The sequence below is a fragment of the Equus przewalskii genome, chromosome 21 (assembly GCF_037783145.1).
Source record: "Equus przewalskii isolate Varuska chromosome 21, EquPr2, whole genome shotgun sequence".
Classification (NCBI taxonomy): domain Eukaryota; kingdom Metazoa; phylum Chordata; class Mammalia; order Perissodactyla; family Equidae; genus Equus; species Equus przewalskii.
In genome coordinates, this window is record NC_091851.1 from 11,112,383 (window position 1) to 11,129,100 (window position 16,718).

At 41.4% G+C, this 16,718-nt stretch overlaps 1 protein-coding gene across 2 annotated transcripts in view; it reads right to left on the minus strand.

Moving 5' to 3' along the window:
- Nucleotides 1-16,214, minus strand: part of SPTLC3 (serine palmitoyltransferase long chain base subunit 3) — a 148,306-nt gene extending 132,092 nt beyond the window's left edge. Inside the window, exon 1 of one of the 2 annotated variants that reach the window (XM_008518804.2) lies at nt 15,691-16,214. In XM_008518804.2, the coding sequence (XP_008517026.1) occupies nt 15,691-15,807 (117 nt within the window). In that variant the 5' untranslated portion in view covers nt 15,808-16,214. The remainder of the gene's footprint in view (nt 1-15,690) is intronic. The other variant, XM_008518805.2, reaches the window with a different exon arrangement.
- Between the last annotated feature and the right edge of the window lie 504 nt (nt 16,215-16,718).

Genomic DNA, 16,718 nt, shown 5'->3' on the forward strand with positions numbered 1-16,718 from the left:
TCATTACAAGATTTACGCTTCAGTGACTGCAGAAGTCAGAGAGATAGAGACAGATTATAAACATGGAACTTTTTGAGAGGACAAGTTCTTTATATGTTAGCTCTTCTAACTCTTTGTTTCTAGGTGAACAAGTTCTGTTCTCGAGAGGTTAAGTTGGTTTCCCATTGTCTTGGCTTTTCTCTTCACTACCTGAGAAGTCAGCTAACAGGTCAGGGCAGCCCGTGAAGAGAGATACAGGCTTCCACAGAATGCACCCAGATTGGGAAGTGAGGCATTCACAGAAAAGGCAGGATTGCTTGGCAGGGTCTAAATAGAATCCCTAGCAGAGTGTCCAATGAACATCTGCTGTAGGAATGAGTGAATGAGAGACAGTGCCAAGATTGGGAATGGTTGCGAGAGGAGGCGAGGGCCTTCCAGGATGGGAGGACCATCATGAATATTTCTTGGTGAGTGGAAAGTAGAGGAGCAGGACCTTTCATGGACCTCTGGCTGGACCTAATGTGTTACCTACTTGGAGAAGAGATGTACAGAGCCCACTGGAATTGAATAGGCCTTCCACGTCAGGGTAAGCCAGATTTCCTCTTTAAGGTAGTGGTGAAAGAAAGGTGTGCCTTCTTTGGGATGCCCCCTTATCAGAACTGCAGCAGGAATGCAAGGAAGAAAGTTTTGTAGGATCTCAGGATTCTACCTGGGATCATAGCTAGGGGGAAGGCTCTAAAGTCAATTGGACACAATTCAACTTTGGAACAAAGTGGCTTTCTTTCACCACTCTGCAATCATTGCATTCCTCTGATCTTATTTACAGCCAGCTGGCTCACTTGAGAAACACAGACCTTTTATTAAGTTATCCTGATAAACTCGAGAAAACAATGCACCAAGTGGTTTAACATCACTGAGAATAACTACCATCTACTATCTTCTTGATCACATACAATGTGCCACGTGAGAATAGTGCTTATCTCTGAGGTGCTCAAAGCTTTTGTGGCCATGATCTTATTTATTTACATGATATTCCTAAGAGGTGGGTGGTGGATAGCTGTAATAGAACTAGAATTATCTTCACTTAATAAGAGACACACAGGATGTTAAGCAACTTACTCAAGATTATAAAGCAGGAAAAGGCAGGGCTAATTTGAATTTCTCAACTCCACCACACCAGGGTTGAAGGAGAAAAGCTTGAAGTTAGAGCTTCGAGACAAGACAGATTAGAATATATTTCAGAAATAAAATAGCCATGGGGCTGAATGTTTTTCCTTTCCAGGTGGGTACTGGTAGCTGCAAACACTCCATGGGAAGGCTGACTACCCTGTGCATGCACCTGTCCTGGGCCCTGGGAGGATCATTCAGGAAGTGTCTTTTATAGCTCCCATCCTCATGGAGCTCATGGGCTAATGGGGAGATAAAATGTGCATACAAAATATAACATCTCAGGACTAGAGAGCAAGAAGCATCCAGGGGTAACACCTAATCAAGTATATGGCAGTGTTAAAAAGCAAACAAATCTGATAAGTCATTCAATATTTATACATTTGCTCATTCACTCATTCATTCAACACATATTGAACACCTACTCTGTGCTGGCTGCTATGCTAGGTCTAGGTGACACATTGGTGACCAAGAGGCACACAGCCCCTAAGCTCATGATCTCTATGTGTGCTGTCCAATACAGTAAACACTAGCCACATGTAGCTATTTACATTTAAACTTAAATAATTAAATAAACTTAGAGATTTAGATCCTCAATTTCACTAGCCACATTTCAAGTGCTCAATAATCACATGTGGCTGGTGGCTACCTTACTGGACGGGACAGATATACAACATCTCTATCATCACAGGAGCTTCCGTTGTTCTGAGAGTCACAAATTGTGCCCCATAGGCCAGATCTAGCCCACCACCGGCTTTTGTAAATAAAGTTTTATTGGAACGTGGCTACATCCATTTGTTTATGTATTGTCTATGGCTGCTTTCATGCTATAATAGCTGAGCTGAGTGGTTTTGACGGAGACTGCATGGCCCACAGAATTGAAAGTATTTACTATATGGCCTTTTACAGAAAAAGTTTGCTAATGCTTGGGTAAATGGAAATACAGTGCAGAACGAATACTTACAAAAAGGGAAATGATAAATAAGTAAGGGTTCTGCGGACTAGATAGCAAAGGGATCTGACCTTGTTCAGAAAAAGAGAAAGGCCTCCTTAAAGAAGATGATGTTTAAAATGAGATGTAGGGGTTTACCAGGCACAGTGTTCCCAGCAGAAGGAAGAGTCTGAGGGACTGTGGGAAGAGGTGAGAGTGTTTGCCTGGTGGGGATGGTGAAGGGGCAGGCATGGCCAAATGTCAGTTCGAGGAGGGGAATTCTCAGCCACTTTGTCCATGGCTATTGCTCCAGGGCCTAGAATGATATGTAGTAGGTATCCAATAAATATCTGAGTAATGAACAGGCTGGGGAGGTTATGCAGAGCTCATAAACCAAATTTTAGGACTGCAGTCTTAATCCTAACAAGGAACGCCATTGACAAGTTTTAAGCAAATGGTGGCTTAAAACCCTGATTAAGATATACGTTTTCAAAAGGGCCCTTGCAAGGCCACGTGGAGAACAGATCTTCGAGGAGCCCCCACATTCAATGATTCACAGCTGTTGGTGGTTGTGTGGTTGGTAATTTTAAAGTCTCTCCCATATCCACTGTGGAGGAAGATTTGATGAAGCAAACTTGTTCAGTTGATTCTGAAGTTTTGAACTTATGATCAAAAATCAAAAGGAAACAGTCTCCTAAACTGCATGAGAATGAACCAACAACAGAGGTGTGCTTGACATTATGGGGAAGTGTGCACAGTGGCATTTCTTTACCATGCCAGGCAGCCAATGACTCATAGGTGAGTTATAACAAGGGTGGGGCTCCTGGAAGGTTCTGAGAGTCATTTGGCTGAGCTCAGTGGACTGAACCTGGATTACAAACAATGGTTTTTCTCTTTGAAACAATTTCTTTTTGCACCTTGATGATGCTGAGCTACTATACCTGGGCCCCACCCAAAACTTCTGTCCCCTGAAGCTAGACCAGTGCCTGCCATTCAGTAACTTGAGGAAGCAGAAAGAGAGAAACTTGCCCAGGATTCAGCTGTTTCTTCTGTATCTTTACTAGAATTTGCCTCATGGTTGAACATACCTATTCTCCTTGCTTCTTCCCACCTTTCTCTGCCTATCACTTATACAATCACACACATTTTGTCCATTTCAAGAGCAGCCTAGATGGACCTATAACCTGGTTCATCTTTTGCTTGCCTTTGAAGACAAAATGTGTCCTTAAGGAGATAATGCTTAGTTGAATGTATACAGATTCCCTGGCTGAAATCTTTTGTTTTCATGGAAGCAGCACATGTCATTTTATTTTCTATGAAAACCTTTTGCCCTTTGGAAAAATAAGCACACTATCTCCAAACAACAATTTCACTAAGAATATGATGCCACAATAACTTATTTCTTTGCTTCCAAAAAAATTGGATAATGTCCATGGTCACAGCTATAATTATCTGATTAATTTTTCTTATCATGTGGCATGCAACATAGATACAAAACAAAATGCATCTTCTCTCGGAGCAAGGGGAGTCTTCACCAGTTTTTACCTGTACTCCTAAATTAACAAACTTAGTAGATCCAGGCTTTTTGTTTTTTAGCCATCATAGCCATCCATAGTCATGGATGGGTACAACACATGAGTCATCTGATTGGTATAAAGATTGATATTGCACTTAAGAAAAGGTAACTGATATTCGTGACTTATTTATTTCAGCCTTTGAGTAATTTTCTCAGGCCACCATGTGGAGTACTTCTGTTTCTCACTCTAGGTACCTGATTCAACAGTCTTGCTAAGAATTGACCAATGGGAAGCATGGCCTCTTAGAGAAAATGCCAGCTCCTCTTGCAGAAAGTAACAAACCAAATCCTGAGGTACATCAGTTGTGAGATTTTCCCAGGTGCCCAAGTTATTCGCGTGGGTTGGCAAAAAGTGTTAGTGCCAAGGGTTCCTATGGGGTTTGTTTTTGGTTCTATGATGTGAAAGACAGTATCATGTAGAGGTGCTAGAAACTGGCTGCAGACAGAGGTGTGTCTTGCCCTGGATTGGTCATTTTGAGATCTTGGGCAAGTGATAGCACGTATTTGAGTCTCAGTTGCCTGTTGAGAAATGTGTCACTAAGATCTGAAAAATTAGATAACATGCTTCTCTGAGGTTTGAGATTAGTTCTGCCATTGTTATTCAAGTCTTTGGGAAGATCTGGAGCCTTGTTTCTTTAGGACTAACTATCAGAGTAGGTGACTGAGAAACATGCCATGTTGCAAGAACCCATGAGTTCCTATCCTGTCATCAGTGTCATTGCCTGGGACATGCATAGCAAAGGAATCAAGAAGTGATTCCACTCACGTTCCCCTGCTGGGTCTGGAAGCAAGCATTCATGATGTAATTGTTTGAAAATGGAATTAAAGTTGATCAAGGGCTCAGAAGAAGGTAGTTCTGTGGCATACCCAGGCTATATAACATAAGGATGTGAAGACAAAGGTAAATGCTTATTAAAGAAAGACTTATTGGAAGTTGTGCTATCTGATGTGCCATGTAAAATCACTTTGCCGCCTGGCTATGGAAATCTAAGGGAGAATGAACATTTATCAAGGCTTTTAGAATCTTGTGTTTTTTGGGGTTTTTTTTTTTGAGGAAGATTAGCCCTGAGCTAACATCTGCCACAATTCCTCCTTTTTTTCTTGAGGAAGATTGGTCCTGAGCTAACCTCTGTGCCCATCTTCCTCTACTCTATGTGTGGGACACCTGACACAGCATGGCTTGATAAGCAGTGTGTAGGTCTGTGTCCGGGATCTGAATTGGCAGACCTAGGGCTGCTGAAGCAGAGCATGCGAACTTAACCACTATGCCACCAGGTTGGCCCTTCATGGATTTTTTTAAATTTACTAAGACTGACTCTCAAAGCTGCTCCTCTGAGTAAGTGTAACAACCAACATAGCACTTTTTTTTCTTGCTGTGAATTAAACTACTGAAGGACAGAGGCCTTAATTTTTTTCCCTTCCTACCTGTTCTTGTAAGGAACAGTTGATGGAGTTGTACGCACTGAAAAAGGGCTTGATAAATAGCCCTGTTGCAGCCAGTTCTTTGAGATGTCTCTGAACTTAGAGTCCGAATGTCTGAGACTGTTGTTCAGCTCTGACTCCATCATCCATGTGGCTTTGGTCTCCTTACTTTACCAAGCCCTGGTTTTTTCATCCCTAAAATGAGTCAGTAGCAGTTGTTCTGTCTACTTCACAGCATTGCTGTGAGGATCCAATGAGATCCTGGGTATAAGGATCATTGTACGGATATAGGGATCTTTGTAGTTGATGCTGAAGTTTAAAGGGGCAAAGAATTGGTTACCTTTTTAAGAAATCATTGTCTTAATTTTGTATTCCCAACAAGCAGACACTGAGTAAAGGATTTAAATACAAGTTGTTTATTTAGAAGGCGATTTCAGGAAGCACTGGTGGAGAAGGGGGGGATGAGACAGGCAAGAGAAGGAAACCAGTGGAGGGTGTGCTATCAAGCCATTTACTACTGTGGGCAACTGGAGCTCACTTCCAATGGGAAGTGAGACTACACTCTGGGAGACAGTGGAGACCGTGCCTCAGAGTTCTCCACCTGAGGGGCGAGGGAGTGGGTGTGTTTATCTTCCCACTCCCCGTAGTCAATGGTTGAGGGCTGCTCCTGGGGGTATTGATTCTCTGGCACTTGTGACCTGGTGCACACTAAGGCAGAACAGTATTCAGGGAACTAAGGAAAGTCCTCAGGCAAAGGACATGGAAGCCGGCCTTTGAAGTAAGGCTGTGTACACGGAAATGGTAAGAACCGAGACAGGGAGTAAACACAGCACCAATAGGATCTGTTGTTGTCATCCTGATTTCATAACAGCACCACTTTCCCACCTAATCTTCATCTCTCCATATTATTGTTCTCTAATATTCAGTTTGTTTTCATTTGAAGACTTGTTGGTCTTTTACTCAAGTATTTTTGTCACTGTGTGTTAAAGGGAGTGACAATATGCAATCCAATACGCACCATTTCATCATATTCTGGCACTGTTTCACCAAAGAAAGGCTAGGGATAGAAATAAGGCAGATTCCTGCAAGGGTCAACATTAATAGTAGCTCACATTTATGGGGGGTTTCCTCTGGTTGTTGGCACTGTGCTAAGTCTTTGTATGTACTACCACATTTACTTCTTACAACAATCCTATTGGGCGGGAGCTACTGTTAACCCCGTCTTCCAGATGGAGAAACCAAGGCACAGAGAGATTATTCCACTTGCTCAGGGTCACAGAGCTACCAGTGTGAAACCAGAATTCAAGTGCAGGTAGTGCCAAGAGGAGGCCCTACTCCCAATTTCTACATGATGATTCAGTTTATTAGAGCAACAGGGCTGTGGGATGTGGCAACAGGTTATGTGATATTAGGAGTGGGAAAATCCTGGTTCCACTACTTTCCAGCCATGTGAGTGAATGAACGCTTTAAAATTCAGATCCTTATATGTGAAACTTGAAAGCCTATTGTGAGGACTAACAATTGCAGAAAGTGCTAACCATGGTAGGTCCTTGTGTGTGGTAGCAATCATTAGCTCTAATTAATATTAGTTTCTCTGACATGGTGTTGTAAGACATGCAAAAAAGGAAGCTCTCCACATGTGGCTCTTATTTTTAGAACTAGAAAAGGATGTGCTTTTACTTCTTACATGAGACAAACGCAATTTTGCAATATCAATTTTGAAATCGAGGCTAAAGAGTTTGCAATAGCAGATATCACTTTGAGTCATTAAATATTGTGATCCCTGGCTGTTTGCTTTAACAGGTTGGAGGTTTCCAAAAAATTGCAACTCCCCAGAAAGGGCCTTGGTCTAGGCATCAAGAGACTTGGGGGAGGGGGGGGTCTTACGTTAGCATGACCTTGGAGGTCGTCACTTGGCTTTGTTCCATGTGCAAGAAGACAGGCGATGGAGTGGACTTGTAAGAATTTCTAAACCAAGTTTCCTTCCTGCTAGCTGGATTATCTTAAAGACAAAAAAGGAAAACGGCTCTTGATCCCTTTGGAGTTAAATGTGTACAACAGGGAAGTTTCTCTAGTGAGAGAGCCTCTGTTGAGCCCTTCCTTTACTTTATTAGAAGCCAATTTGCATATTATTCAGTTCTTTTGTCCAGAGATTAAACTCTCCAATGTTAAGTGAACAGCTTTAAAATATCTTTCCACAGTCAAAACTATATTATGAAATATTTTCTGATAAGAACAATCAAAAGGTAGTGTAGGTCAAAATTCACTGAACGGTATGTGTTAGGTTTGCACATTTCATTACATGCAAATTTTGCCTCACATGAAGAAGAAAAGAACTATAGAAAAATATTGAAATCTGGTAACTGATATGCATGAGGAAGAGTTTAGAGTTGAGAAGTATTGATTCTGCAACTTTCTTTGAAATATATAAAACACATGGATTGATGGATATATAGATGGTTAAATGTGTGATAAAACAAATATAGTAAAATGTTAATTGTAGAATCTAGGTGGTAGGTATATGAGTATTCATTGTAGAACTCTTAATTTTTCTGTAAATTTGTAAAGATTCACAATAAAATGTTTAAGGAAAAGGTATTTTTTTCTAGCAATAAAAGCACAGACCCTGTGGCCATCCTGCCCTGTTAACTAGAGGTTTAATCTTAGGCAAATTTACTTAATTTTTGTTGGATCTGTTGACTCATCTAAAAAACAGAGAAAGTAACAGCATCAAACTCATCAGGTTGTTTGAGGACCAAATGAGTCAGTATTAGTAAAGTTCTTAGCATGTAATGTGGAGTAACAGTTGATTAAATGAAATCTTAAAAGTCATCTCGTTTACAGGGTCATCGGTAGGAAAACAGATTATACTAATTTTTCTTGGTCATTCAACCCTGAGAATGCAGAATATTATTAAAACCAGATGACAGACATATACACCCTGAGGTATTAGTCATTTTCCATCTAATTCAGGTATATGTCATCTCCTGCTAATGGGTAGCAGAATTGTCAGGAGGATTCAATAATGTTTAATTTCTATTTTCATTTCCTTCAAAAAGTTCCTCTTGCTTAAAGCATGTCCCCGACCTCAGACTTGGAGTATATGTAATATCTGGATATCAGTATAAAAGCCTGCAGCTACCTAGCCACACAAAATAATCCAGTGATTTAGTGATTTTTTAAGAAGAGGCAGGGAATAGTAGTCATGTTCCAAAGGTAAATTAGTAATAAGATAGTTATTATCTTATTAAATTAGCTATTAAGATTTAATTGTAAATTAGTTAATAAGATTTTATACAGTTTAGAGTCTACAAAGAAGACTGTGTATCATATGAATGGGGCCTTTCTCATCTTTGAAAGAACCAAACATGTGGACAGAAAGTGGCAGTTTAAAGAACAAACAAAACAAGCTGGAATGAGAGTTCTTACAAAAAATAGATTAGTGAAAACAGGTGGTCTTTGATCATTTCACAAATATTATTGAGTACCTACTATGTACAGGCTCTGGTCTAGGTGCTGGTGGGTGATTCAGCAGGGAATAAGATAGAAATCCTGCCCACGTGGAGCTCATATTCCCGAGGCAGAGGCAGATGAGAGATAGGAAATAAATTAATGTGTGTGTTTATATGTGTGTTTGTGTAGATGGTGTTAAGTACTAAAGAAAACAAGCAGGAAAGGGAGGCAGGAAGTGAGGAGGTTTGCAATTTTAGATGGCATTGTGAGCTTATGTCTCACAAAGAAGGTAATATTTGAGTAACGACTTGAAAGGAGGGAGGACAGAGGCACATGGGTATCCGGGAAGAGCAAATGGGAGAGGAAGTGTGAATGTCTTCAAGTGGGAGGACATGTGGCTGCTTGCTCTAGTGTGGTTGGAATAGCACTGGGAAAAGCAGCTGGAGATGAGTCACAGAGGACAAGCCATGGGGCCGTATGGCCATTGTAAGGATTTTGGCTTTTACTCTGAGTGAAATGGGAGCCATGGGAAGGATTTGGGCAGAAGCATGATGTGCTGATTTCATTTCTACAGGATCATTCTGGCTGCTGTGTTGAGAACAATCTTGCTAGCGTTGGAGGGCAGGGCAGGGGTGGAAGCAGGATATGGTGAAATAAGTCCATGAGTTCTTTGATACTCTTCCCATTGACAGGTGGGATGGTCCCTTCCTCTTGAACCTGGTAGGCTTCTCTGTGACTCCTTCAACCTACAGAGTAGGGTGGAAGTGAAGTTGACCTCTGAGGCTAGGTTATAAAAGGCTGTGTGATTTCTACTTCATTTACTAGAAACTTCTCTTGGAACTCTCGCTGCTAGAGAAGTCAGTAACCCAGTGGCAATGCAGTCCACAGTCCTGACTTGTCAAGACTGGTTTTTTAGCCAACCAGCCTGGATGCCAGACATGGGAGTAAGGAAGCCATCTTGGAGGCAGATCCTCCCAGTCCAGGTGTTCCAGGCCCAGTCAATTGAGTCATCTCAGCCAAGGCCTCAGTTATCATGGAACAGGGAAGAACTGCCCCCACTGTGTCTTCTGAATTCGTGACCAGCAGAATCCATGAGCATGATAAAATGGTTGTTGTTCAGTTCCACTATGTGTTGGAATGGTTTGTTATGCAGCAATAGATAACTGGGATGTAGGGAGAAAAGATGGGACTCCTGTAACAATTCAGGTGAGAGATACTGGTGGCTGAGACCAGAGTGGTTGCTGTGGGAGAGGTGAGGAGCGGTCAGATTCTGGCTATACTATGAAGGTAGGATCATGAATTTGCTGACTGATTGAATGTAGAATAAAAGAGAAAAGTCATGGATGGTGCCAGATTTTTGTTTTGAACCAATGGAAGGACAGAGTTGTAATTAACTGAGATGGGAAAGACTATAAGGGGAGCAGGTGTGGGGACAGAGGGAGGGAGTATCAGGAGCTCAGTTTGGACATATGAAGTTGGAGATGCCTTTTGATTACCCAAGTGGAAAGATCAACTAGACAGTTGGAAATTACACACATATATATATATGTGTATATATACATATATATACACACACATACACTATATATACATGCATACACATGTGTACATATACATATAGTGATGAGACAAGATCAGATCCTCATGAGAGATATGCAGTTAGAAAAGAGAAAAGGTGCAAGGATGAGCCTTGGGTCACTCCATTGTTTAAAGGTCAAGTTGATGACAAGGAATCAGGAATAGAAACAGCAAAGGAACAGCTAGCAATATTTGAGTGTCATATCCTGGAAGTCAAAAGAAGAAAGTGCTTTAAGGAGGAGGGAGTGATTACCTGTGTCAAATGCTCCTGACAGGCCAAGTAAAATGAGGACTGAGAGGCCACCAGTGGATGAAGGAATTTGAAGGTTTAAGACTGTCATTTATTGGGCATCTATTATATGCCAGGCATTGTACTGAACACTCTTATAATAGCAGTACAAAAGAAAGAGATGGTTGCAGGCTAACTTTCATAGATAACAGCTACCATTTATTGAGTATCTATTATATATCTTATAGTTATTGGGAGCCTTACATATGCTATCTCATTTATTCTGCATCATTGCCCTGTGAGGTAGGGATCAGAGACATGAAGCACCTGCCCAGTGGGCACAGCTAGTAAGAGGCAGAGCTGGACTCAAACCCACTTCTATCTGTTATTGAAGCTAGTGGTCTTCCTGCTATCATGGAAATCCTGAGGGGTACTAGGGCATAAAAAGCCCCAGAAAAGAACTGTCTTTCCAGGGAGCTCATTTTTACTCAAGGTTTTAAAAGTAGTTTTATAGCAAAAAAAAAATTTGAATGTATTACAGAGTAGGATGCAAAATTCTAATATAATTTTTTTAATAAATGAATAATACGTGTGGGCTTATTGCCTGAGTTGCTTTGGGTTATGTGTGGTTTTCTCTCCTCTTGGATCAATTTGTGAGTTCCTCACCCTATCTTCTCTGGAGAGGTTGATTTGCTAGTTTTCCTGGTTGGGTTGTGAGAGCAGACGTAGCCTAATTAACAAAGGCGTTCTAGAGCTGAGGTTCTTAAGTTGGGGATCTGATAAAGTCAGGGAACACATGAACTCTATATGGAAAATATTGTGATTATGGACATATTCATTTTTCTATAGATAATATCTCCCAGATTCTCAAAGGATCCTTGACCCACATGGCAGAGAAAGAAGAGTCAGGTATAACTTGTAGTTAATAGGATTATCATGATTTTCACAAAGATTTTCTTTTGGGCAACTTTTGAAGGTCTAGTTACACGATATCTAGAGAACAATAATGGTGACCAAGCTTTATCAATGCATTGTCTAACAAAAGCTTTGCGTGTCACTTCCTACAAAGTCTAAGAGATCAAGTTTGACCAGTAAACTGTTGTTGGTTCTAGGACATTTTGACAAGCAGTTTGGCTCTACTACTTGAAATCAGGATAGTTAGGGAAATCTAGCATATGTGGTTGGTCATAATTGTTCTTCAGACTTGCACATTCCGGGATCAAGTGTTAACATAACAACTCAGGAAAATGAAGATGCAAGATTCATCTATTGCTTTTTAAATATATAAAGTCAGTCTAAATTAAGAGGAACCAAATTCCCTGAACCAATTTTCCTTAATGTATTTGAGAAAAAAGCACTCTATTTATTACCTCTTATTTTTGTCATCCTATTTGCCTAGAGTTTAGACACTTTAGATCGTGGCTTGTGGCAACGTTTCTTTGAAATCTACACTATTTGAATTTTTAAAGACTAGATGCCAATACTTAAAAATCAGGAGATTGTTCGGGCTGGCCCAGTGGTGCAGCAGTTAAGTTCGCACGTTCTGCTTCGGTGGCCTAGGGGTTCGCCAGTTCGGATCCCGGGTGAGGACATTGCACCGCTTGGCCAAGCCATGCTGTGGTAGGCAACCCACATAGAAAGTGGAGGAAGATGGGCACGGATGTTAGCTCAGGGCCAGTCTTCCTCAGCAAGAAGAAGATTGACAGCAGATGTTAGCTCAGGGCTAATCTTACTCAAAAAAAAAAAAAAAAAAAAAATCAGGAGATTGTCTCCTCCTCCCACCCCATTTGGATTTCCAGCTTCTTTTGAAAATCATAAGATCTGTCAACACAGGACCTATTTTCCCTCATGGTGACAAAGAGTTTTGTTCAGGTAAACCCATTCTTACCACTTCCTATTGTCCCATACCAGGCCTTGCCAGCCTTCTAGACGTTTGTAATCTCAACCTCTGCTATAATCAAACCATCTTCAATGTGGCAAAACTCTTGAGTGGAGCAGGATTCAGATGGCATTGTGATGGATAAAGTAGATTGTGGAGAACAATTTTGAATACTTCTCTGAGCTATGCTGATAGTGTTCTTTCCCCAAATATTTACTCTAAATTGCAAATTACCTGGTTAGTGTCTTTGTTTCTAATATGGTGGCAATGGCTCCTTCTCACATGAATTTACAGGATGGTGTACTTTAAAATTCCAAAAAGCTACATTAATTCAGGCCAACTGAGACAAAGGTGACAATACTTAGTAAAAAGATTGTTCTTCAAAATAAATGTAGTGGGGGTCCATGAAAGTAATTAGGTTAACATCAATCTACCTCTAACAGTAGAGAAAGATTTTCTAGGAAACTTTAACAAATAGATCAAATTAATTTATAATTAGCAGATATTAAATACCCTTAAAAGCATGTATTCTTTTAATTAACAAAACATCTTCACCTGAACACACAAACCCTCCTGAGCCAACTATTTCTTCACAGATGATGCAACAAGTAATTATGCGTCAGATTTGGAAGCATTCAAATGATTGTGTTTTTGCGTTGGTGAGTTCATTGTATTTGGCTATACCAGCCAGATACTCATCTTAAGCATGCAGTCCTTATGTCAAAGCACAAAACAAAACAAAGTAAAAGTGTACAGCTTAGGAAAACACATCTTTGCCAAAGATCAATAGCAAATGGGCAGCCGAAACAAACTCTTCCTCAAAATGCAAATACCAGCACTGAAAATGGTTATGATGGGGTTGCAGGGTGACTCTTCTAGGCATTTTAAAGAAATAGAATATACACAGTTTCACTTATTTATTGCTGCTTAACAAAGCACCACAACGCTTAGAAGAACAATCATTTGCTTGCTCAAGAATCTGTCATTTGGGCAGGGCTCAGTAGAGATAACTCATCTATGCTCCATGATGTTATGAGTTGGAGCAGATCGACACTGGGGCTGGAGGATCCAGCCAAGACAGTTCTCTCACACAGTTTGCAAGTTGGTGCTGCACCTCAGCTGGGAGCACAGCAAGGAGACTTGGTTTCTCTCTACTTGGGCTTCTCCTCAGGGTCCTCTTCTAGGTTGGTGGCTGGGTTCCAAGAGTGAGTTTCTAAGAGGACTGGATTCAAGCTACAAGGGTTTTGGTCAGGACTCAATTTGTTAAAAGTCCCCAAGGCAAAAGGGACTAAAGCCAGTGACTGAGGAGCGTGATAGTAAAGACTTCATCCACATTATACAGGGGAAAACAGGCCCTTGTCTGCCCTACTGCACTAAGACCTCAGCAGGGTTTCTCTTTCTGGAAAATATTTTTTAAGCCATAATTGAGGCTCTCAGTGGAAGCCAATTTCAACTTAATAACACCTAAATGTACCTAAGCCAACAGATTCTGGATGACCCTTCAGAAACAGCTGTCAGAAAAGGCAACGGCTGCCCTGATATTCCCTGATGCTCTTAGGGAAGCCACAATGTCCCAAGATGTTTACAGTCTTGTAGGAGTACTTAGTAACGAACCTTTAGGATCCTGGCTTTCATCTTTACTTTGGACTGGTTGCAACCATCTAGCTAAGTTTCTACCCCCTTCACTAGACGGTGCCTACAAAACCAAGGTAAAGAGGAAGAATAGCTTTGGGGGCATCTCTGCCCAAATGAGAGCCCTCAGAGTCAGAATGGTCCACAGGGCGAGTAGGCAAGTGGCCAGTGTTACAGGTATTCCAGGGGCAAGGAGTGTCTTGGGTGGTAGTGGTCTGAATCAACACAGTGACATATAGATGGTGGATATTATTATGATTGCCCTCAAGCATATGATGGGAGTTAAGTGCATTCCCTTTACATTGCACTAGGTTTTAGATAATCAGATGGAAGAGGCCAGATCTGAGGTTTTTGGTAGAAACTTCCAAAGCTAGGGTAATGCCTTTTGTTAAAAGGGGAACACATTTTGAGGACTACAGCCTATTCACACACAACCCAGGCTCTGGAGTGCCACCCCCACCTTTTCCCACTGGCTGCATGAATTTAATTCACTGAGTAGTGGCCTGGCCCCAGCCAGCCCCTCCTGTTCTGTGATCTTAGAACAATCTCACCTTCCCCTGGGCGGATGCTGGTTCTCTGGGGATGGATGAGTGACGCAGGACTGCAGGGGTTCATTGCTCAACTTCTAATTTCCCAACAGTGAAACTACCTGTTGGCAATGTTAATTTGCCCCAGAAGCAGATGAGCTCACCCCTGCTCCTCAGAGCAGAGGGCCAGGGCATCATATGGGAAATTGGGAACTGCCTTTTTATAAGAATCTCGCAGACCTTGGCTCTCTCTTTGAAAAAACTGACAATATTTTTTTTTTTCTAATAACTGCTTACTAGATCAATATATCTGTAGCTTGTGTGTGTCTGTGTGTGTGAGGAAGATTGGCCCTGAGCTAACATCTGTTGCCAATCTTCCTCATTTTCTATCTTTCCTCCCCAAAGCGCCAGTACATAGTTGTATATCCTAGTTGTAGGTCATTCTAGTTCTTCTATGTGGGATGCCACCACAGCATGGCTTGATGAGTGGTATGTTGGTCGGTACCCAGGATTCAAACCAGTGAACCCTGGGCTGCCTAAGTGGAGTGTGTGAACTTAACCACTCAGCCACGGGGCCAGCCTCTCACAACATTTTTTGAGTTCCTCCTCCTGCTCAGTACATCCCCATCAAACATTCTGTCATAGCAGGGGCCAAAAAAAAAAAAAAAAGTATTAAATGAGAAAACAATTAAAGTCTGTTTGGTTTCTGTGTGCAGCGGGTAACAATAAGCCACCCTTTCTGAAGTGTCTTGGAAAGGAATGCGTGTGATGTCAGGTTTCAAAGGAAGACTCTGGCCCCAAATCAACCTGTGAGCTCTGACAATGCTCCACTAAACACCGAAAAGAATTTGCCTTTCAGCCTGAGAGGCATTTCTCATGTGCCTGGGAAAAATGCCATCTCCACCACATAATCTTAGCAACGTTTACTTTCACTTCCTTTTTTTCGTATGAAGCATGATGAATGCAGCCTGTTGTCATTTCTGGTGGACTGAAATTTGGCTGAAGAGTCTGAGACTTCACAATTCTGCTCCCCAAAATGTTTGAGAGAAAATGAAAGTCTAGTAGTTATGTTTCTATTTTAGGGGTTTAAAGCTCTTGGGTTTAGGTGTGTCCTCTCTTGTAGAGAGAAGAAATTCTCTGCTTAACCCACACCCAAACTTTTTGGTAGCCAAGCATTTGAGTTAGCTGAAGTGAAGAGTCAAAACACATAAAACACTTCATAAAAAGAACTTTTAGTTAGGACAGCTTCAAACAGCTTTACAAAGAAATATTGAAATGCTAGGTCCTTCAGAGTAAGGGGGAGGGACTGCCTCTTACCTGGGCTTCTTTCACTGTCCCGTTCTCTGTGTAGTTTCCACTTTGCGAGCCGTCACTCTGTTTCCTGTGATTGTGAAGATTCCCGTTGCAAACAGCACCACCTCCAGAATTAGCCATTTGTGTGAAATGATGGAACCGACAGGTTTTCCTCCAGTGGTTCTTGGCAAGCTTCTGTTTTGAAGTTGGTGAGGGGATGGGATAAAGCACTTTGGGCTGAGCTCTTGGAGGAATCCTACCAATCAGGCTTTTCCAGAAGAAGTACAACAGCCTATCTTTTGGGCAGATCTTTGAAAATAAAAACAAACAGTTACCTTTATACTCTTCGACTCAGAATGTGGCCTCCATGGCAACAAACCTGCTCCCGAAACCACAAAGGACATTGCCCATGCTGGCTTCTTGTGTGGACTGAGGACACCAAGAGACTGTAAAACCCAGTGGCCGAACAGCGAGGAGGCGGACTAGGGGGTGGAGAGTCTTTTAAAGATATACACACATGCACAGCACACTCACATGGAGTCTTCTACGTACAGCCAGTTTCGAATTTACGTCTATCCCCCAGCCCCTCCCTCTTGCATCTAATTACACTTTTTGGGTCGTAAACCAAGCTCAAAGTCAACATTTCTTTTTGCTGTAAAATAACATTCATAAGTGGTTGCCAGGAACCAGAGGGTGGAGAGAATGGAAAGTTACTGTTTAATGGCACAGAGTTTCAGTTAGAGAAGATAAAAAATGTTCTGACGGTGGACGGTGGTGATGGTTGCACAACAATGTGAACTGAATAACAATGTGAATGTGCTTAATGCCACTGTACTGTACACTTAAAAATGGTTAAAATGGTAAATTTTATGTAATGTGTATTTTACCATAATACAAAGATGGCAAAAAAAAATAATATTCAGAACTCATCTGATGTTAAAACCAGTGATAAAATGAGAGGTACTAACTCATCTAGAATTCCAGTAAGACAGAAATAAGGGAGACACAATATTTCGTGTCTCATCATGGCTGAATTACCTTTATCAAGTGAC